At 30.4% G+C, this 23,676-nt stretch overlaps 1 protein-coding gene across 7 annotated transcripts in view; it reads left to right on the top strand.

Annotated features, from left to right (window-relative positions):
* LOC142321339 (uncharacterized) overlaps nt 1–23,676 on the top strand; it is a 165,359-nt gene that overhangs the window by 88,567 nt on the left and 53,116 nt on the right. For 2 of the 7 annotated variants that reach the window (XR_012755602.1, XR_012755601.1), the window contains exon 4: nt 21,048–21,206. The exons of 1 other annotated variant lie outside the window; for it this stretch is intronic. Coding sequence is in view for 1 of the 6 variants with exons in the window: in XM_075359338.1 (XP_075215453.1) it covers nt 21,048–21,112 (65 nt within the window). In the remaining 5 variants the exon portion in view is untranslated. Of the gene's footprint in view, nt 1–21,047; nt 21,349–23,676 lie in introns of those variants that run through there. 4 more of the 7 variants (XM_075359337.1, XM_075359336.1, XM_075359335.1 and 1 more) reach the window with 4 other exon arrangements.

Raw genomic sequence — 23,676 nt, 5'->3', positions numbered from 1 at the left:
TATATTTAAATTAAAAAAAGATATTAATTCTGATTTGAACCGATGTGGTTTCTCCTAACATCCAAATATTTCATTAATTAAAACTTTATTTGGCTTTAACTCTGGAAACGATGAAAATAAGTACCGTTTATGACGTATCGTTGAAAAGTTCTCGACGAGGGCTTATCACTGCGGTAAGAAAAAGTCCAAAATCCGATTCCTTTATGTCAAGAAAGTAATACTACACTTAACAAATATAAAAATTAATTTGAATTTAAAAATACACCGTACAATACTCGTTCGGCAGGGAAAAATACTTATACCGCATTCTTTTCAAAATTAACCGTTTCAAACGTCAATTTTTGTATTACGCCAGTGTATTTTCTAACAAAGTCCCCGACCGTTTTAACGTCCTAATAATAAATAATCCTAATAGCAATATAATCAAACAAATAGACGAACGGGTGAAACACAATCTAAATTTTAAAATACAAAACCGAAACGCAAAAATAACCCACACTAATAACAATTAATTTAACATATTGTTATAACGAATAATATACAACAAAATACATTTAAAAAACCTACATATATAAAACTGAATATCTAGTGAATTCAGTTGTCTTATCGTACGTTATCTTACAATGTATTTCTTTTAATTTCTGCAAAATGTATTTTATTTTATACGATTTCAATGTAAACTTAAGTAATTTTACATTTTAGTTTAATGTATATTTCTCAACTTAATTTCCGAATTTTAATTTTTATGTTTTTTAGATTATATATCACGATACAAAAATCTTGTATTTTTATTTAGTTAATTATTGTTTTTAACCTTTTCTGATCATGCAGCCATTAAACTGGATATGTACGGTGTCAGTTTTAAAACGCTGTTACAAAATCATTTTATATATCTTTGTCGGTTATTCTGTTTTATATTCACAAAGGAATCGGTTTTATTACACACAATTTGAACGATGTAAAATGTTTTATTTAGACTAGAAAGAATATGACCATTTTCCTCTCAGAAATCTGCTTGTGTGTGTGTGAATGTGTGTGTGTGACTTTTGAATTATAATTACTATGAGGGTTAGGGATTTATTAAATAGCTCTTACTAGCAACATACCGACAAACATATCCTGCACACACACAAAAAAAAGAAGGAATTTGTGATCATAAATACGTCATTTACTTGATGTCTATAAATATATTTTCCGACAAACGATATCGGTAAACATGTAACGCATGTTTTTTTTTGCCAATATGAATAGCCTTTTGAGTGGCGGGAATATTTATAAAACGTAGTTTTCTGAATCTTCTTTCATTTATACTAAGATATATTACTAATCTATTTAACAAAAACATTTCAATAACGTTTTAGCATAACCCTTTTTTTTCTGTGTATTATTTTTTAAATGCTTTTATTCAGAGTTATCAGTTATCAGTTAAGAAATGTATCTTCGCCGGTGAGATCACTATCGACTAGTAGTTCCATTCTCCTTACCTCTGCTGGTGGTAGTGATATCATCGGTGAAGAAACATCTTAACTGGCAGAGTAATATCAGGATTGAGCGACTCAAACCTTGATGACAATTTTCTGAGGATTAAAAATGCCCCTGAATTCAGATTAGAGTATATACTTTAATGGAATAATAGCATCAACCAGGATCCGAACGCCCCTCGCACCTTCAGCGAATTACAAGATGTACTTGCACATCTAAAATATTCTAGCCCTGGATCTGATTGAATTCTATATATCTTCATATGGGAACTATCTGATTAGGGTCTCTTCACCTATTACACCTGTTCAACATTATCTTGGAGGAAGGAGTGTTTCCGGACGTCTGGATTGAGGCTGTAGTCATTCCTGTGGTTAAGCCCAATTGTGACATCGCTTCAGCAGAACTACCATCTGATTGCTTGAACATGCACCTTTTGCAAGGTGATTGAGAAGATGATAAATAATAGACTGAAGTGGCATCTGGAGAGAATTAAATTCTTCTCCTAGTACCTATACATATTCAGGAAAAAGATCTACCACGGAGCACATATTAATTTCATTATTTTGTTATTTAAATATTTAATCGCTACTCATTAAAACATTAAATAAAATAGAAATGTTCTTAAATTTATTTAAATTTTTGTTCTTTTTAAATTAATTAATTGTTGTTTTAATTAATAATAATTATTAATTGTTAGTTAATTGTTGTTTTTGTTGTTAATTAATTTTATTTAAAAATTCGTAGAAATGTATGATTTCTGTTAAAGAAAATTTTTTAATTGCATTTTAAATAAATTTCGATAGTGCCTTTCTAAATGGTTTAGTAGTGTATTAAAAATGGCAACAGAAGCATAAGAAGGCCCTGTCTTACATACCAAATAGTTCTGTTGTCTAGTTTGATAGAGGTGAATGATATATATATATTTTTTTTTTTAAATACGCATGTATTTTTTTTTAGCAAAGATTTCATATTCAAAAATATAAACCGAAGAATAAATGAATATTTTTATTTTTCTAAATATTAATCTAAATGATTCAGACCTTTAGATACCAAAAAATAATCTGCAGCTCTTTATTTAACTTGAAAACTTATTCTGACTTTTTGATGTAGCCCAAGAGATAATATTACACTACAGACAGGAATTTTCACTACAGATATAAGCATAATAAATATTTAATAAAGATGACAAGCTTAGTTTTTTATTAAGGCATTTAAAAGCAAAACATTATGGTTTGTTTCTAACACAAATGAAATTAATTACAAATTATAATTTCCAAACAAGGATTAATGGTAATTTATAACGGAATATTGCCATAACTGTAATGGTTATAGGGTACATAACGTGAGATAAAAGTTATCTCCAAAATTAACCCTTATATATGTATATATAAGGGTTGTTAAGAAGAATGTGAAATAAAGCTGTTTCTATTGTCTTCCTTACTGAGCTGAATATTTTGTGTGTATCACCAAAACACCATTTGCCAAACCCGCTAAAATGTAGATGATATTCCTAGAAGTTCTAGAACTGAAACATTCTTTCATCAGAAGGACCGACTATATTATGAACATCATTAAAAACAAAGAAAGCATCTTTAATTAATGCTTATAATTCCTCAGTCGGTTTCACATATCACAGTTACAAAAAATACAGATTCAGATACCAGAAAATTACAATTTAATGTTTCCTTTTTTTACTGAAAACAAAAAGAGAAGAGATAAGAAAGTTTATTATACATTTGTATTTGGAGGAGGGGACACAGATTATGATGTATACTGATTAATATAATTCAGTTATACTGAAGAGTGATAAAATTGAATGATATTAATACATAGCATGTTATACCAAATTTTACACATTTTTAATTTATAATCTAATGTTAATAGTTGCTTTTATACAATTTAATTAATCAGTTAACTTCTAAAAACAAATTATGTTCCAAAATAAAACTAATGTTGTAGTTTTTGGTCTTATTAATAACTGCATATATTACAGTTTTTTTTTTATTAACAGGAATAGATAATTATTTATGTTTAGTTTAGTTTGAGTTATTACAAGAAAAGGATTTTTTTTATTTCAGAATTTTTGATTTCAAGCCAGATCAAAGTCTCAATTCAAGGTTTTTTCAATAGATAAAAAACTTCTGATACATATATATATATATATATATATATATATATATATATATAACCTTTTTGTATGTATGTAAAACTACTGACATTTTAAGAAATAAGTTTAAAATATGTATTATAAATATTCAAGAATTTACCAGTCTGTTTTTAAATTTTATCTATGGTATGGAAAAGTATATGAGCACACACACACACACACACACACACACACACACACACACACACACACATATATATATATATGTGCAGGTAAAATAGACACAAAAGAAATTTACGTCATTGTTTTACAATATAATTGATTTTAATTATTAAAATATTTATTTATTTATTAATAGAAAATTGTTTTAATTTATATAACTTAACTAAGGTCAAGCAGAAGAGGGTTAGTGAAGTTCTGTAGTAATCCAGTATTATGGGTTTTTATACTTTTAATATCTATAATATATCGGAGTAAAACTCAGTTCAAAAACAAAATTCTTCCTCGATTGAAAAAAGTCTATTTTATCATATTTTTTTACAGCAGTTAAAGCGCATCTCTCTGTGGGTGAGATAAGTTGTGTAGAGTATGCAAGAGGACAAAAGTTTCGAATATTGCGTCCGGGTGTACGTAACTGTATTTTGTTTTCCGTAGGATTACACCCGTGTAATGCTTTATGAAAAAAACAGTAAATCAAAGTATTCTCTTCGACATACAAGAGATGGTAAATTATGTAGTAATTGAAGCTGTTGTTTTCCAAGTTGGTGAAGTTTAAATTTGTGAGTCGGCCAAGATAGAAAGTTGTTCTGAATGGATTCAATGTTAATCGATGTATAGTCTCTTCGAGAATTCCAGGTTGAGGTGGAATATTCAAGCCGGCTTTGAACAAGTGACTTGAAGAGTAAGACACAAGTTCGAGGATCAACAAAAGGTCTCGCAATCCATTTCAACAGACCAAGATTTCTCTTCGCTCGGCTCACAATCATGTCTGCGTGTTAAGAAAGGTATAGCTTGGAGTCAAGGAGTATGCCTAGATCGGTGACGGAGTTCACAGTATTAATGAGAAGAGAGTTTATTGTATAATTATACCAAGTGATGTTAGTTTTTCGGGAGAACGGAATATGTTTAATTTTTGAGAAATTTAGCTGCATGTGATTTCTCATTGCCCACCGGTAAATACGGTTAATATTGTGTTGTAACATTAGGTGATCGTGTAAGCTTTTAATCTGAAGAAATAATTTAAGGTCATCGGCATACATACTCAGACCAACAGAGACGGATTCAGTAATATCATTTATAAAAAGTAGAAACAGCAACGGGCCAAGGTTGGAACTCTGTGGAACTCCAGAGATTGCAGAGAATTCTCTTTGGGAAGTGCATCCAGCATACCTAACAGCAAAAGTTCTGTTATTCAAGTATGAAGAGATCCACTTGACAAGACGCTCACTGAACCCAAATTCAGCCAACTTCTTTTGGAGCAGGTAATGGGGCATTTTGTCAAATGCTTTTTGAAAATCAAAATAGATAGCATCCACCTGACCTTGAGATTCAACAACAGGACCGATTTTATCAAGGAAACAATTGAGGTTTGTGGTTGTGGAACGGGATTGCATGAAGCCGTGTTTGGAAGCGGAGATTTTATGTTTGATGTTTTGAGATATATGAGATGTTAGGATCGATTCAAACATTTTAGAAAAGAAGGATAGGACGGAAATAGGGCGGAAATTAGGAATAAGGGGGACACCAGGTTTGGGAATTGGAGTAACGATCGCCTTTTTCCATAGGCTGGGGAAGGTACCTGATTTCAAGCTCTAGTTGCACAATGAGGCCAGAATAGGAGCGATCACGCTGCTGACGCCTTTAATAATAAATGGTGGTATGCCATCAGGTCCACTGGCTGCCTTGATTAATTCCGTTAATGGTGGTTAATACTAATTCGACGCTGACATAGGGTATATCAAGCTCAGCACAGTTCATCCGATCTTTGGACGTTGAAGAGGTATCCGCTCTTACATCCTCTGGAAAAGTCTGAAACACAGATTGAAAGTACTCCCCAAAACGAGTACATACCACACGAGAGGTTCTAGTTCATTATTGATCAGAGGTGCAACTACTCTTTCTTGGTTAGATCTGTGTTGTGAGACGTATTTCCAAAACCTTGAAGGCTTAAACGTTAGATCGCTTTCGATGAAGCTTGCGTGGTTATAATTATCCCTAGAAACCATAAGTTTAACTTTCTTTCGTAGCTCTGAAAACGAGCGATAGTCAGAAGTAAGTCTCGTTAATTTAAATCGTCGATGTGCTATTTTTTTCTTCTTAATCAGCGCTATAAGTTCGGCTGAAAACCAGAACGGAAACTTAGGAGATCGACGACGAGTGATAGGAACATTCTTGGCTACAGCTTTACTGAACACCTGACGAAAATTCGTCACAGCTTCGTCTAGGTTAGGACACAGAAGAACATTGCCCCGATCTGCATTCGTCACATTTTAAAGAAAGATTTAAAGTCTCCCTTTCTGAAATTATACGTGGGACGATTTGTACCATGATCGTGAATGAACGAAGAGTCATGTAAGATTATTGAGAACCGAGGATGATGTTTATCCGGGTGCACAACACCGTCCGAAGAAAGAGTTGACACAGTTACATTCGTCAATACAAGATCTAGGCTAGTTCCTTGTGCAAAGTTATGGTTATAAAAACCTAGGTTCAAAAAATCTACTAGATTGAAGATGCGGTTAGATCGACATTTAGAATAGTAATTGCAACCGGAAAGAAAAGTGCGATCATTCCAGACCACACCCCGGGGGTAATGAAGTCACCAGTTATTATTATGTCGTATTTTACGGAATCTATTTGTAAAATTAAATCATTAAAATAGTGTTCTAAAACAGATGGGTGCACAGATTGTGGAAAATAATGAACACCGACTATTAGGTTTTTAGACGCAGTTCTTGGTACCTCGATCCAGACCGATTTGGCAGTCATCTCCAGATCCTTGCGTCGAACACATTTAATATAGTTTTTAACAGCGATTAAAGTGCCTCTGCCACGGTCAGCGACGGAAGATTCATAGTTTCTGTCTGAACGAAACACTTTATATGATTCCGGGAAGAAGTTTACATTATTATGAATGTCCGATAGCCAAGTTTCCGTCAGTGCAATGGATTCGTAATCAGAATCTATAAAAGCTGCGTAAACCTCGGAAGACTTAGTACGTAGACCGCGAACATTTTGATACAGTATAGACATCTTAGCCATTAGTATTAGTATTACCATCCTTCCCTGGTGAATTTGTATTTGTCTTATTTTTCAAGAGCCCAAAAAAGGTGGAAATTAAAATACCTTCTGGCCAAATACTAGCATCGTTTATTTTATTAAAGTCACGGCTATACACCTCAATGTGAAAAGAGTTGTAGGAAGAAAACCGAGTTTGCAATTTGCTGCATTTGATGTAGACGAGGTTCAGATCACTGCAAAGATTTTGCAATTTTGAACTGGAGAATGGGAGTCATGGATTTCTGGTAATTTTTTTATATTATTTACTTGCTAAGAATGAACTTCAATAAAAAATTTCAATAACTAAAATCTAAAACAAAAAATTTAAACTACTTTCATTTAAAACATTTCAAATTTTGTCTCCATCCTCTCTTTCAGAAAGATTGTTTTGCCATTTACCTCTGAATGAATTAACTCATCAGCAATAATGTTTTTAGGCACAATTAAATCTTTAAAAAATAGATTTTTTTTGTAAAAATATTAAAAACTTTTTTAATTTTATTTTTTGACTGTTTTTTTTTATTCATTAATATTTTAGAGTTAAGAATCTTTTTAAATTAAATTACAATTTTCAATAATATATATTTATATATATATATATATATATATATATATATATATATATCAACTAATTTTCTTTTTGGTTTGTGTTCAAACAACTTTTCCTTTGGCTTTTATGCAAGCAGTGATTTTTAAATGGCTCACGCTGCTGTTTTCTTGTCACATTCTCTTTTCAGTTCTATTTCGCTTGTTTGTTATATTTGGTCTTATTAACATTTTCTGTGCAGACTTATCTTTTGGAAAAAGTTACTCCAGTTTAAGCAACACATGTAATTCCAAAACTACATCGATCGGTTTAATTAATTTCTTACTATAAGAATGTAAAATATTCAGTTTTCACAAACATTGAGCTTGAATTTCTACCGTTGACTGTAAAATTAAAAAAGATTGTTTTAACGACGACTCAAACTGGAAATTGTCTCCACATAATGAAACATTAGGTATTTTATATGGAACCACTGATATCAAGAAAAATTTTACCACTGTATTTACGCTATGAAAAAAACCTTAAGAATAGAATTACCTTAGTTCATGACCATCTTTCCTTGTTCAGTTTAAGCAGTACCACTGTAGACCCTGATTTAGGACCGAGCTGATTCTTGAAAAGAGGTTGTAATTTGGATTGTTGTAGGTTGAACTCTTATGCAATCGCACAGAGATTCAACTACCAAAAGAAGATCCTCCTACCTTGAATTTTTTTTAGATGAAATCAAATTACAGAATTTTAATAGATCCATGTTCTATAAAAATAAAAATAAAATAATAATTTATCTTTTTAAAAATAATTATTTAATAAAGTTTTGTGTTATGTAAAAACTTGGTCGCATGCAGTTTTTTTTATAAAATTGATAACAGGCATATATTTTTCTGGGAAAGTATTAGTACATTCTGAATGACATAAATTTCCATTTGAAGCCTGTTTCTTTGGCACAGAACAACAAATGAGTTGAGTATTTCCTTTTCTCTCTTCCTTTAAGCATTGTATTAGGATAATCTTCATTAGATCAAACATCAGCATTTGCAGCTTCATCTAGCGTTTTAATATTGTTTAATTCAACTCATCTAAATCTATCAAATCACCCGTTGATAACGCAGAACGCTTTTTCAGTTGCACTTTGTTTTCTACGTAATGATGGAAATATTGACAGTGCCTTTGAAAAAAATTTGCCTTATCAAAAAGTATACTGATAATTGTGTTTAATATTTAATTTATTCGGTTAAAATTTCTTTCTATTTCCAGTAAGAGATTTTTTTAGTTTTTATTTTCTATGACAGCATGTGTGAAACACTACTTAATTCTTTTGAATTCTTACAGTTAAATGTGATCATTTATATCATTTGGTTATTTCATTCAGTTCCATATGTGATTATCTAAGTTATAAAATTTGTGTTTTTTTTTTTAAGTACCTTCCTTGGATTTTTTTTGAACAGATTTTTGATTTATTTATTTTTTTATATTAATAAAAATTTTCTCGCCTATAAAGATATGTCCCTTATTTTAATTATATCATTTATTTGATGAAAATTCATAATCTAAATGTATAAAATAATAACTGCACTTTAATAACATATAAAAAAACAAGGTAACAGAAATCTTTGAATAAAATGCTGAGGTAAATAGTGTGAGAAATTTTTACTAAGTGGGGTGAGGAACATAAGAAAATAGATATTTTAATATCTTAATCTCCACTGTAAAAATACAATTATGTTATGTTGTGGATAAGGATGTAAACATATTGAAAGAGTAGTATTTAAAAAGTATTGGAATGCAAGAGCATTCAGTCAGAAGGGTGTGAATTTTTTATTAGAGGAAATAAAAACAAGGTATTGCACTAGTACTTTTCAGGACACATGAATAGTCAATATTGCTTAGTTTTGTGTGATACTTAGTAAAGTAAAGGGGTTTTTTTTAGCAAGGATCATAGATCCAAGCAATCATAAATCAGGGATGTACTGTATTAGTAAAAAATTTAAAAAAAATTTCAGAATTTTAAAGCTATTGCATATAAAAAAAAAGGGTTTGATTTATGCCGATTATTTCTGAAATATTCTAATACTTTTAAAAGAAACATCTCTATATATCTGGCCTAAACAAATTAGTTTATCGATAGGCTACACCAAAAGCTAATAAAGCAAATGCATTCACAATGAATTTGTTAAAATAGCTAATCGATAGATAAATAACCATCAAAATAAGATAAAAAAACACCAGGCAACCGATGTAGACAAATATATATTAATAAACCAGTAGTGATATTTTACCCCTGCTATAATCCTTGAAAAATTTATCGAACAAAATTATATGTAATTAATTTTTTGTATTTTTCAAATTTATTTTTCAATTGTTTTACAAAATATTATGTGAAACAAAAAGTAATTCTTTACAATTTTCAATGTTAGACTCATCCTGCTTATAAACTGCTGCAGTAAAACATAGGCTGTATCAAAAATTATTTTTAATTATCTGGTGATAATGTATACTAATGATGACTGTAATAAATTGCTTACAAACAAATGAAATTAAAGCATTACAAACATATTGACTCATCATTTACTTTTATGCATTATTACTAGAGGTGGGTGTTTCTGTTGTTTCTGCCGCATGAAAACAAACTGAAGAAAAAACCTTTTGTACAAAGTGTCGGGAAGAAAAAACAGGTTGAATTATTAATCTGTTAATGTTCATGACTCATTTTTTCATTACATTGCTTGTTTTTTTTTGTTTAAAAACAACAGGATTCATTTTAATATTTTTCTCAACATATTGGCATAGGCAGCAGGATGTTCAGTTGATGCCAGCAAATAACATTTGTATCAATTTTATCGCAAGATTTGACAGTTTTATGGCCCTTTATTCTGCATTTTAATATTACACTATTTTCATGAATAAGATTTATGTGGTTTTTGAAACTATTCGATCTTTGAAGTTAGCTTACAGTGTATTTAATATTGATAAAACAACAGTTTATTGGGCAAATGACCTGTTATCAGCAAACAGTTTATTCACTTTATCTGTTGTTGTTAACTTAACATTCATTAGAGTGAACTGACAGCTCTGTTTAGTGATTCAATGTGTTTGCTATATAGTATGACTGTTGAGCAGAAAAAAAAACACTTTGTACCAAAGTGAAACAACAGTTCAATCTAACTGTTTGATACTTTCCGACACTTCTCTGATTATTGCAGAATTATTATCCTAAGTTATTTTTAACAATTAAAAATTAACATGTTGAGTAGCTCATATAGTAAATAGAGTATGATAAATATTATTGGCCGTTTGAAAATTTACAGGCATATACATTGAATAAATCTCAAAAGATATGTTTACATCAATAATACTCTTCCAGAGAACATTACTATAAACTTAAATGTATCAGTTCCATTATAGCAGCAGAAGGGTTAATAAAAAACCATTGCAGCATTTGAAAAGTTTGCAAAAGTAATAACTTCTATCCATTAATTTTCTGTGCAATAGAACTGAGTGTACCAAGAGAATTAGGTGGTGAATAACCAGAGTTTAAACAAGTAACCACCACTCTTGACATATGGACTTCAGTAATAACGTAAAAAAGAAGTGAATTTTATGAAAATGAGGTTTTCTTGTATAAGATGAAGTAGGTTTTATTTAATATATTTTCCTACGAGATTACGGTTAGAAATCATTAGCAAATAGCAAAGGAAGCGTTCAATGTGTTATCAGCAGTGATAAAATACATAAAATATGAAGTATTGTGAGATTTTTATTAAGTTTCATATAATAAAGAAAAGTTTTTTTTTTATAAAACTTATTTTTATATAAAATTTTGAGCTTTTTCAATGAACAATGAAAATGCTCAACACCAGACTAAAACATGTTTGCTAGTAAAGAACTGGTAGATGCTGTAATAACGAGATTTAGTATAAACAGAAAAAGTGTTTAATTTTTTATTTTAAAGCCGACGTATTTGTTACGTATTTCCACTTCTTCACTCATAAAATATCTGTAGGCGCTGAATTCGGTGCTATTCTAAATACCATAAAGCAATTTTGAATCCATGCTTGATGTCTGTGTAAGAAACCTTGGTAAAAGAGGCATCTTTATCGTCATTGTCTTGCTTTGTCATTGTCATCGTTTGGATCTTGTTACACAGTTGTAATAATTATCTGATTGTCATTCAGTACTTCATTAGTGCTAGCCTCATCAACGGCACATTCAGCAAGCCATTCTATTATGTCGCAGCATTCAATATCAGGCTTTATATCATCTTGTAGATCTTGGACTACCATTTCATCATCATTGGCTTCATTTTTTGTGAAAATAGTGTTTTCTGGTTCCATACTTGGCCGCAGTTTCACCCATGACTTTTTAATGTTGTTTCAGACATTTCCTTCCAGGCTTCTGTAACCATTTAAGTCGCATCATTAGTATTTATTTATTTCATTGCTTGAAAAAAAGGTTATGACTCTCCTCTGTTTTTTCAAGAATGGATCCAATATATTTTCGATTGTATCTTTTTTATTTAGCCATGTGACATGAGCTGGTAGAACTATTGCTTTAATTACTCCTTTTTGTAATCATTTTCATTTGGGTGACTTGGTGCGCCATCTAAAAGAAGAGCTTTTAGTGGAGAATTTTTTGATTTTAAACTTCTTTCAACTAACAGTACAAATTCACTGTAAAACTAGTTCTTAAAAAGATTGCAGTCAATTCAGGTGGAATCCTGGTTATGATAATAAACAGACAATGAAGATAAGTTTAGATTCTTAAATGTTCTAGGCTTTTGGACTTCCCAATAACAAATAACAGCAACTTATGACTTCCACTGGTGTTGCTGCATAGAGCAGTTTTAATTTATCCTTTGCCTACTTGGAATCGGTAAGATTTAAAATTTTGTGCAAGAGTTATTTTCGGGAGCATTTTATAATTTAACCCTGTCTCATCAATATTGTACAGTTGGTCGGGTTTTAGATAGTTATCTTCAACTAGCTTTTTCAATTTTACCACAGATTCATTTGCAGTGGTATTATCAACTGACAATTTTTCTCCAACAATAAAAACTTGTCAAATTCAATGGTGCTTCTTCCACCTGTGAAGCCATCCCTCACTTGCTGTGAATTTTTCATCTTTTCCCTCCAGTTTCTTGTATAGAATTTTTGCTTTTTTTTAATAATGGGTCCAGATAAAGTAGCTCCTTTTCGGCAATGTCTTCTTCAACGGTCAATGTATGTGCTTCGAGGGCCTTTCAGTTTTTCCTCCAATCATTAATTGTGGTTATGCCGACTCCCAATTCTAAAGAAAAGTTTTGCACAGACTCATTCTTATCAAGTTGTTCAATTACTTGCAGCTTCTGTTATAATGAACACACTACACATTTTTGTTTTTGAGCAGCCATAACACACAATAAAATCTAACATAGATTCAATAGCCTGCTCACAAAATTCACGATAACAGCGTCACTATCAATATGCTTGTGCAGTAATGGATAAACATGCACTGTTATACTATGCTGCTTAAATTAAAATGAATTTTTATTCCCTTAGGTACATAAGACTGTACAGTAGTACAGTATGCACATCTTCCAATATGATGCAATGATATGTTTTGGTGATTCAACACACAGACAAGTATGTGTGTACTGCATGCACATACATGCAGTACTGTAGTGTCTCAGGTGTAAGTTGGTCGGATATGGGGGGTGCTACTGTAATACTAATTAAAAAAAAAAAAAACAACTCTGCATCCTGTTAACGAGCATATATTGTAAATATGTCCTTAAAATTATTTTCAATAGTCCCTTCTGTAATGTGAATTATTTTGTAATAATTTTTCATGTTTAATTTTTTTTTTTTGTCTTCAGTCATTTGACTGGTTTGATGCAGCTCTCCAAGATTCCCTATCTAGTGCTAGTCGTTTCATTTCAGTATACCCTCTACATCCTACATCCCCAAAAATTTGTTTTACATACTCCAAACGTGGCCTGCCTACACAATTTTTCCCTTCTACCTGTCCTTCCAATATTAAAGCGACTATTCCAGGATGCCTTAGTATGTGGCCTATAAGTCTGTCTCTTCTTTTAACTATATTTTTCCAAACGCTTCTTTCTTCATCTATTTGCCGCAATACCTCATCATTTGTCACTTTATCCACCCATCTGATTTTTAACATTCTCCTATAGCACCGCATTTCAAAAGCTTCTAATCTTTTCTTCTCAGATACTCCGATCGTCCAAGTTTCACTTCCATATAAAGCGACACTCCAAACATACACTTTCAAAAATCTTTTCCTGACATTTAAATTAATTTTTGATGTAAACAAATTATATTTCTTACTGAAGGCTCGTTTAGCTTGTGCTATTCGGCATTTTATATCGCTCCTGCTTCGTCCATCTTTAGTAATTTTACTTCCCAAATAACAAAATTCTTCTACCTCCATAATCTTTTCTCCTCCTATTTTCAGATTCAGCGATCCATCTTTGTTATTTCTACTACATTTCATTACTTTTGTTTTGTTCTTGTTTATTTTCACGCGATAGTTCTTGCGTAGGACTTCATCTATGCCGTTCATTGTTTCTTCTAAATCCTTTTTACTCTCGGCTAGAATTACTATATCATCGGGAAATCGTAGCATCTTTATCTTTATGATAAATTTTTTTTCAGTGTATAAAAAATGTCCAAATACATTTAACTACATGTATGCAGGTATGCTCAAGTGTGTGTAGGGCTTGTTACAATAAGTTTGAAGGGGAAGTGATTGACGTAGAGAAGGAAGAAAGAACAAAGGAGGAGAAGTACTTTGTATTAATATTGACCGGTACTGCTCATCATCACTGCTAATAATTAAATCACAATTATCACTTAAATCACTAAATTGCTATTAACACAGCACCTTTAATTATAAATCAAAGTGTATTGTTTTCATATTAAAAGGATATTTACTATATTTATATGAATTGTTTTATTTTTAAATCTGTGTAGTTCTGCTACATCGCAAAAGTCTTATACTTTCCATCTTAAAACTCTTTCCACCTTTAAACACTCTAATTCACTCATTTTTTAACTTCTCGTAACAGTATTTTTCTGTACTAATACTTAACTTAAATTAACCGTTGAACTATTACAGTAGAAACAACTGAAAGAATTAATTTCTTTTTGATAATATGTAAATTAATTTTATTATGTACTTCATTATTTAAGATATCGACTTATAAAAGGATGTGGATCCAATTACACTTCAGCAATCGGTTTGTTGAGCTGAAATCGGACCTTACATAATTTTACGCTTATAAATTTATTTAATTATTTTTTGTTTATAATTTTGCATGGATTTTAATCTAAGCTTATTTTCTAAAATTACAATAAAATGCGCTACATTCAGCTGCGAGTTCAACGTCATTCAACATATTATTATACAGTACAGTATTATTATATATATATATATATATATATATATATATATATATATATAATTTTTATCTATATTTTTATAATGATTGAAATTATTATTTTTAATATTATCAATTATATTAACAAACTGATGTCTTTAGTTTATTTTGATTTTTTCTAATCTACCAGTTTTAAGTATTTCATTTTCCACTTCTATAATGGGGTTTTTGATAATTTTATTTTTATTTAAAATCTGTAGTTTATATTTATATGCGTCTTAAATGTGCCTGTCAATGTTAGATGAATTGTAAAGGACTACTTAATTTTCCACGAAACGTTGTACGCGTAAATTAAATTCTTATGTATAGTCTGTATCGGTTTAACAGTTTGATTTATTTACAGATCTTTCAATAGTTCTCACATTATTAGAATTTCGTAATTTTTATTAACGATTACGTAATTTTTAATAAATCTTGATAACAAACACAAATTAAAAATAATTTGTTTGTTACCCGTTATTGATGATGGTGCCGGCATGTCAAGGTTAAACGGATTACAATAGAAATAACGATGTGTCAGTAGTTTGTACGCGATAACCAATCGCTTTATTATTTTGTTAGGGCTACGAAACGGTTACTGAAGTAGCAATAAATTTTATTAGTACAAACAATTTGTCATCATAATAGGCTGTTATTTGAAAATCCTTACCTACCGATTGATCTTTTGTCCATGCGTTAGGGGCGACGAGGGAAGCTTAACTCCAGAACAAAAAATATTATATTTCACTAAATCGATTTAAAATATTTTAAATTAAGTTGTTTGTGTATGCGTGTGTAAGCTGTGCATCAGAAAAAAAGCCGCCTGAAAGGAAAGTCGTACAAATGTGTTTTCAGTTTTTTCTTTTGGTAATTAAATTCTAAATACGATATAAATTTGACGGTAAAAACATTATTTGGTCAAGAGGATAAACTTAGACGCAAAATGTTTTATTACAAATTATTGTTTTTTTTTATTCTCATCAACGCTTTTAATACCGCATCATTTGTAAATTAAAAACACAATTTGATCAAGGTGTTCAAATCTGGCCCGTTTCCCGTTTTTATTATTTTGTTTTCGTTATGCTGTTGACAAGTTTCTTCTTAGCCGTGCGCGTGTTTAAATTTTTATTTCGACTATTAAGTACCTTCTTTATTATCACGGTTTAGTTTATAATTTGAAGTGTCATTTTTTCTACCTTAGTACTTGTCCCCTCTATTATTATCGTAACCTTTATTTCTATTTCTAAAAATTACATCGTCGTTTCATTTATAACCGTTAGACCTCTCAAAATTATAGCCACCTTTGTACTTCCTATCTCTTGTATGTCCCCCGCTATGCTTAGGTTTATTTTCATTTTTATCATTTATTCTCTAACGTTCGTCGTAATAAGGATACAAATTTGGATCGTCATCCGATTTTCGTGAATTATAATATTTATGTCGATTAGTGTTTTCATTATAGCTTAAATACTTTAATTCCGGTTGTAAACCGACTAGTAATTTGGTAAACTCTAAAGCGGTTTTACTTGTGCTGTTCTAACTCTGTTTACAATCGGATCAAAACGATTGGAAATAAGAACAACTAACTCCTCCTCTCCTACAGACGGTTGCAGAAATTTTCCCGTGTTATAATTTAAATGAAAGTACCGACTTAAACTCGTATGATTTCCTGATTTAAATTTCCCAAAGTGTAACTTACTTCTGACCTCATTCTGTTTATCTACCGACCAAAATTTCTCTTTAAAACTATCACAAAAATCCTGTAACTTCCTATCTGAGACTCTACGAACGAAAACCGCAATCTTGTTTCTGAATCGGTTGAAAAAATGCTACATAATATTGAACATATCTGACTCCAATCTTTAATATTTCTAGCCTTTAATTCATTTAAAAATTCAATCGGGTTCCTCAAGTCTAACCGTGTCTTAATAGGTTTTACAAAATAGTTATTATTACGTTTCAGATATACTATTTCGTCTAATATTAGTTTCTACGATTTTTTCCCCGCTAGTTTATTTTTTACACCGGTGATTTCATTAGAAAATTTTTCCATTTACTTTTATTTGTTTGTTCTGTAATCGCTTTAATTTTGTTTCATTAACGCTACCTTTTCCTGTGTCACAATTAACCGGTCTTTGATATCATTTTGTTTTTCACTTAATTCCCTAACGCATACCACAATTTTATTATCTAAGTGACCCGTTTCGGACTGACAAATTGCTCTGTTTAAATCTTTCTCGGTCACCTGATAGTTATCCGGACCGTTACTACCTCCTTCTTCTGATTGAGATATTCGAAAATAACGCCGATACTATAGATACATTAGTAACGAATTTTATTAATAAACTTACACTTAAATAAACATAAACAAACGATTAAAATATTACATAAAAATAAACCGCTAAAACAATGATAGTCTTATGCTACCCTCTTGTGAAAAAATTACTTTTATAAAAATTCCCACCGCTTAAAGGGCTACTTAGATTGACAAAAACAATTTTTACCGTTTACTGTTATTCATTTGGAATCGGTATGCTTTTCATATTTACCGACATCTTTTGTCAGAAAGATTAGACATATTTATGACCGCAAATTCTTTCTTTTTTTGTTTGTGCCGTATAACATAATTTATTGCGTTTCAGTACATCTGTATGTTGCTAGTAAGATAAGCTATTTTTGTAAATAAATAAATCCGTAACCCTCGTAGCAATTATAATACACAAGTCACACACAAGCACATTTCTGAGAAAAAAACGGTCAGATTCTTTCTAGTCTTAATAAAACCTTTTACATCGTAAAAACGTGGTTCAAATTGTTAAATAAAACTGATTCCTTTGTGAATTAAAAAAAAAACCGACTTAGATGCCATATAAAATGATTTTGTAACGGAGTTTTAAAAACTGACCCTGCATATAACCAGTTCCAAGGCTACATGATCTGAAAAGGCTAAGAAAACTTGGAAATGTTTATAATGAAATATTAGATATCACAAAATAAATTATACGACCGAAAATTGAACCTAATAAATTAGATAAATACTTAACAAATGTAGGATAAAATTGTGGGAATGCGATACTAAAAAACACAAATAACTTATATCCGCCCTCTTTCGTTAACCCAACCCTCTATTAATAGCCTGATTCTTTACCCGACCCGTATTACTGAAATATTAAATGGATTTAAAAAAAAATATATATATAACTCGTCGTTGGTTCCTCCAGGTGTCGTCACCTGGAATTTTTCGTTCCGGGAGTGTCATAAGGCAGCGACCCGGGAACCGCGGCCTCTTCATATGTGCGCTGCGAGATATTTTAAAACCTTCGCATTTAATTGAACCGAGACATGTATAATTATTAATTTAATGTTAATAAAGTAAAATAATTAAGGCGCACGAGATTTTTTTTATTTTTATCTCTTACATACGAGTAACCGTACTTTAGGGTGGGGCGCCTTGAAAAATTTTAATTGATAAATGACGCCGCGACTTATGAACTAAATTACATTTACGTTAAATAAAATCGACTAATATTAAATAGATTAAAAATTCTGTTCGATAAAAATTTTTATAAAATAATAATGGTCTTTCCACGGGGTAAGGCCGAGGCTAGACCGATCACCATCAATTTGTAATACACGGGGTGCCCCTGCGGTGCTGTTATAGGAGGTGAAATGGATTGTATTTATAATGTTTCTACAAACAATCGACCGATTTTCAGAATTTGTACTTGTTAGTAGTTAAAGGCTTAACTTTTGCTTTTATCAGGTATACTCTCGATCTAACAAATAACGGTTATTCGGAAATATTATATCTTAGCAACCGATCTTCCGATTTTCAAAATTCTAACGCGGGGTTACTTTAACCATCCTAAGCAATTTTATGAGCCATTTAACAAAATATTGGTATATTATTAGCCGCTCGTTTTAATATTCAATTTTTCACCATCTCCTATCTGAAAAATTCCATTATCTTTGTTTTATTTTAATTATTTTCAAAGCAAATTTCTCTTAACAATAAACCCATATCGTTCAGAATTTATTTAAACTCATTTTTTTTTGCACCAAAACACAATATCACAAGCAAACCTTAATATTTGAGTTTCGAGCAACGGTTAATTTTAGTTATCTTGAATACACTAGTTTTAATGGTGCTCTATAGCTTAGTTAGTGGCAGTGCATCCATCAGGCTTTTTTTTTATTAATTGTAGGCTTGTTTCTTTAATGAAGGTAAAAATTTCACATTTTATCTCCTACTTACTGTAATGTTATTTTAAAAATGCAGCGATAAGTTTAGTTAAAATTTTTATAAATGTTTTATTCAGACCGATAAATAATACAATATCACTCGCATCCAAATTTGGTATATTACTGCACAGGTAAAAAAGATTCCTCCAGCATTTTCGCAGAAGGAAAAGTCATGCAAAGCCCTCAAAACAAAGCAATTTTATAGTATCTAAACAAAGGAGGAAGTGCTGCTATAAGTTTATACCCGTTCTTAAAAGTAATAAAATAAATAAAGCCAGTACATAATAAATTAATTTTAAAGGGTTAACTAAAAATTATTTATAATATATAAAATAAAGAATACATAAAATTCAAGTTTATTAAAGAAGTTTTAATTTAAAAACTTTTCAAGTGAGCGATATAGTTTTTTTAACAGAGGATTTTAAAATTTAATTTTAAATAAACCACATTCCGGACTGAAGATTTACATTTTGTACAAGAAAATATTTCTGTGATGGTTTAGCAGTCGTACATTTGTTCATTTTTAATGGTAAATGATTACTTGGTTTTTTTTTTTTTTAGCAAAAGTAGCATATATTCAAACCAATAGAAAAGAAAAAAGTTATAATTTTTTTAAATGTCAGTCTACATTATTCATATTTACAAATGCTAAACAACAATCTAAAGGTCAGTTTCTGTGTCCTAAACAGTCTGATGTTTTATTTGAGTTCCCAAATTCGCTCCCATAATTTTATTTTAAATAACATATACATTAACATAAAAATATTGTACGATTATAAATTTAGCATTTTAAGTAATTATAAAGATTATGTGTTTATAATTGATAGTTTTATTAATTAAATGTTTTATAAACAGTTAAGTGTGGTATTAGTCTTGATATCCTCTTACATACTCTTCCATGAAGATTCGTACATTTGTAATTGCACATTGAGAGACAAGATTCACACATTGAATTTTGGTATTCCAGGTCGGATAATAACAGACTGAACATAATGGACCGTAAATTGGAATTAACTGTATGTTTTTTAATGAATTTCACAGCTTCATAATTTTATTACACGTACCCGTAATTATAAAATTGATCTCTTATATAATAATATTTTATAAGGTAATTTATCTATCGTCTAATACTATTTTAAACGTGATTATGTATTCAGGAAATATATATTTACGTTTGACATTAAATGGAAACGTATTGTATAAAATCATCTATAACTACAATACTAACTATTGCCGACAGTTTTGGTCTGGAAACTGACATATATTCACTAGGACGGTTAAGAAACTTAAAATTATTTTGGAGATATGATATATAACCGATAACTTATCTTCTGAGTTTGACATAAGCCGCTTTATCCTGACCAAGAATTTATTTCTAATCGATCCAAGTTTCAACATTCCAGCCGAAACTGGTATTTTAATTTTTGTTCAGTCCTTTCTTAATCTCAGAGAGCAGTTATCAGAATCCAATAATACAAGAACAAGAATAGTTTACATACCGGCTGAAAACCTCTTACCATGTAACCATCTTAACATGAACACATTTTCTTAAGAAAATCACATTTGTGAACACCATTTTTTTTAAATTCTTTCAAAATATATGTGGAAGCTTAGTCAGAAATAAAAACGGCTTTAAACTTTTAATAATGAGTTAAAAATTAATATTATTTTATGAAACATGTTCCGATCGAGTGAACAGTGAAATAAGATACTTTTTATCAAATCTGTTACAAAAACTGTATTCATTTTGAGATCACTTTATGCTATTAGAATACAACGTTTGGGATCGTTCCAAGAATTTAATGTTATGAAACTTTGAACCGTTAAGGTTTACAAAAGAAAAAGTGTTTATTAAAAAAGATTGAATAATGTCAGATTTACAAAACGATAATAAAAACTTAACTTTTAGTACTGCTGTTTTAAAACAAAAAAAAAACTTTTACTAATCCAAATAATGTGTTTTATATCTGTTTCAGGAAGCTTACCGACAGTGAAAAATGCTCAGAGTAATGCATTAACAGTACAGGAAAATACTTTGTAAGAGATAAGCCAGAATAATGAGCAAATTACAGAGTATTTCTGAAATATTTTTTCCCTCTAGACAGCACTTTTAGAGGACAAAATTTACAAGGAAGGTAACTGGAATATTTACAAACTGGTAAATGAAGATTTTTGTTTAATACATATGTTGAGATTAGTAAGTGGACAGAGGATGTAAAAGAAATAGCTGATGTGGACACCACATGACAACCTTTTACACCTATTAAATTACAAATATTTTTTATATATTTACATTTAAATAAAAACCCTAATATTTTCCATCTAATATTTACTCTCATCATTTACCAAAAATTAATTATAATATTATAAGTTTCATACACTTCATAATTTATACATCAATTTTAATAATCATGAATTTTAGCGATGTTTGAAATAGCTATTTTTGGAGTAAATGCAAGAACTATTCTTTTTCTATTTATATACAGGATTATCATAAAAGAATGGTGCGGTTTTGAACATGGTTTAAATTAAAACAGAATTACTTACAATTTATGTTTTTTATTTTTCACATTTGTCGTCTCGGACATTTTTTTACATAATTAATAAATTCAATATGTGCGCCCTTAGTCGCTCGACAAATGTCCAAATGATACTCAACTTAATGATTGTGTTTTTTTTTTTTTTTTCAAGTAACCTTATTACAGCTTTTTTGTAATATATATAATCTAATACAGTATAATTTGATGATGGGAAGATCGACTAGGAAACAAAATGATTTACTAAGAAATTTGATTTTTTCCTCTATATAAATACTGCATAATTTTTATAGAAAAACGTCATTTGACAAAGGGGTTCAAATCCGACTCTAATTTTATTACTCTATATTTAAAAGAATTTTGCGATTGTACTCTAAATATCAATGGCGTATTTGACATAAAAATCAGTCAAGAGGAAATTTGGGGAAGTTATGCGACCGTTTACTAGTTTTGTTTTTACTCAGAAAAAAAATTACAAAAATATATAAATAAAATATAATTTTTTATATGAATAGAATAAATGCATTGCGAGTTTCTTATTCTGTAGTCTTCAATTAGCCGATATTTGTAATTCTGATGCACGGCTTACAGACCCAATTTAATTTAAAATATTTATTATTTTATTTAGATATAATATTTATTCGTTTACTTAATTCACCGATTCTAACTAAAGCGCGCGCGCATACCGTATTTAATTCGCGCAGGTGTGGGGGTACTAGTGGCAACAATCGGCACTAACTAATGTAATTTCACAACTTACACAGAACAAATTTCGCTTATACCGTCGGCAGATTGTTGCAGGTGTGAGGCTTAACGCACCAGGTAATAAATTAACTGGGCGATCGAGTTCGACACCCGGCCAGTCCGAATTATTTTTTTACACTAAAAATATTACTCATTTATTTAATTTTACCGCTCACCTGTGACGTCACGATATATAGAGAATTTTTGGGGTGGAGTTGCGATTTTGCAAATATTTTAATTTTTAAGAAAAATACGACTTTAATTAGGCGAAATCTCGAGATACTGAGAGGGTGCTCTTGCTCTACAGCCTCGCCTACTTGAGCTTTTAAGTTGAAAATTTAACGCATCAATGCCCCCATATGTAGAAGTAATCTGACCATGTTTGGTCAAAATCGGTCCGGTTAGAGATTTAAGAGAAGCCAACACCGAACTCGTACACTCGTACCTACGAACATTAACATTCGGAAAATTTCCATCCGGTTTTTTGGGTTCTGTAGATGCGAAAACGTCAAGATCCGGCGAAAACCCGCATATGCCCAAATTTGACAGATTACGATACTTTTCCTTCTAGAGCTACAGCTCTACTATAGCGCTATCTAGACGGGAAAGTAAAATAACCGCTCAAGATTTTCCTGGATAGATCATAGGAAATCATGATATATGCATAACCGTGATAAATTCATGAAAATGAGCGTCACAAAATATTTAATTAAATAAAAAACAAAAAATTAAAATCTGTTAAAAATGATATTAATACTAAAAAAACACAACCGCAGGCGATTTAGTACAGTATAACCTATCGGTTATGTGGTAAATGTTCTGTTGAATCGCTTAAAACGTAAAGCTCTTGGAAATTACTTCTTTACTACAGATTTTTTAAATGTACCACAAACCTATGGAGAATTAGCTGATGATTCATCCGATAAAAATGACAACTTCATCCAACAGGACGATAGAATAATTTTCTGAATAATCATTAATTATTACAGCCTTTATTTATTATACAAGTAATTGCGCTTTTCGATCTTTTAAAAATAACGGTTGAGCTTCAGAAACAGAATGAATGATTTTTAGGGTAATTAATTTTTAAAACTTTCATAATCATCACGAATCGTTACTACAAGAGGTTATCTCTAAATTGAAAGACAGTTTCGTTGTAAAAAAATTTAATCTGAAAAGTTTATAAATATTTTTTTATTTCCCTTGAACCGCATACCTTATACTACTTTTCTATATAATCGCAACATGAATTAAGACAATTATCGTAGCTATACAACACCGGCTTCAATATACCTCGTCGTATTCTAACGACAATGCACATTAT

The sequence above is a fragment of the Lycorma delicatula genome, chromosome 3 (assembly GCF_047948215.1).
Source record: "Lycorma delicatula isolate Av1 chromosome 3, ASM4794821v1, whole genome shotgun sequence".
NCBI lineage: Eukaryota > Metazoa > Arthropoda > Insecta > Hemiptera > Fulgoridae > Lycorma > Lycorma delicatula.
This window is presented reverse-complemented; position numbering and strand designations above follow the sequence as displayed.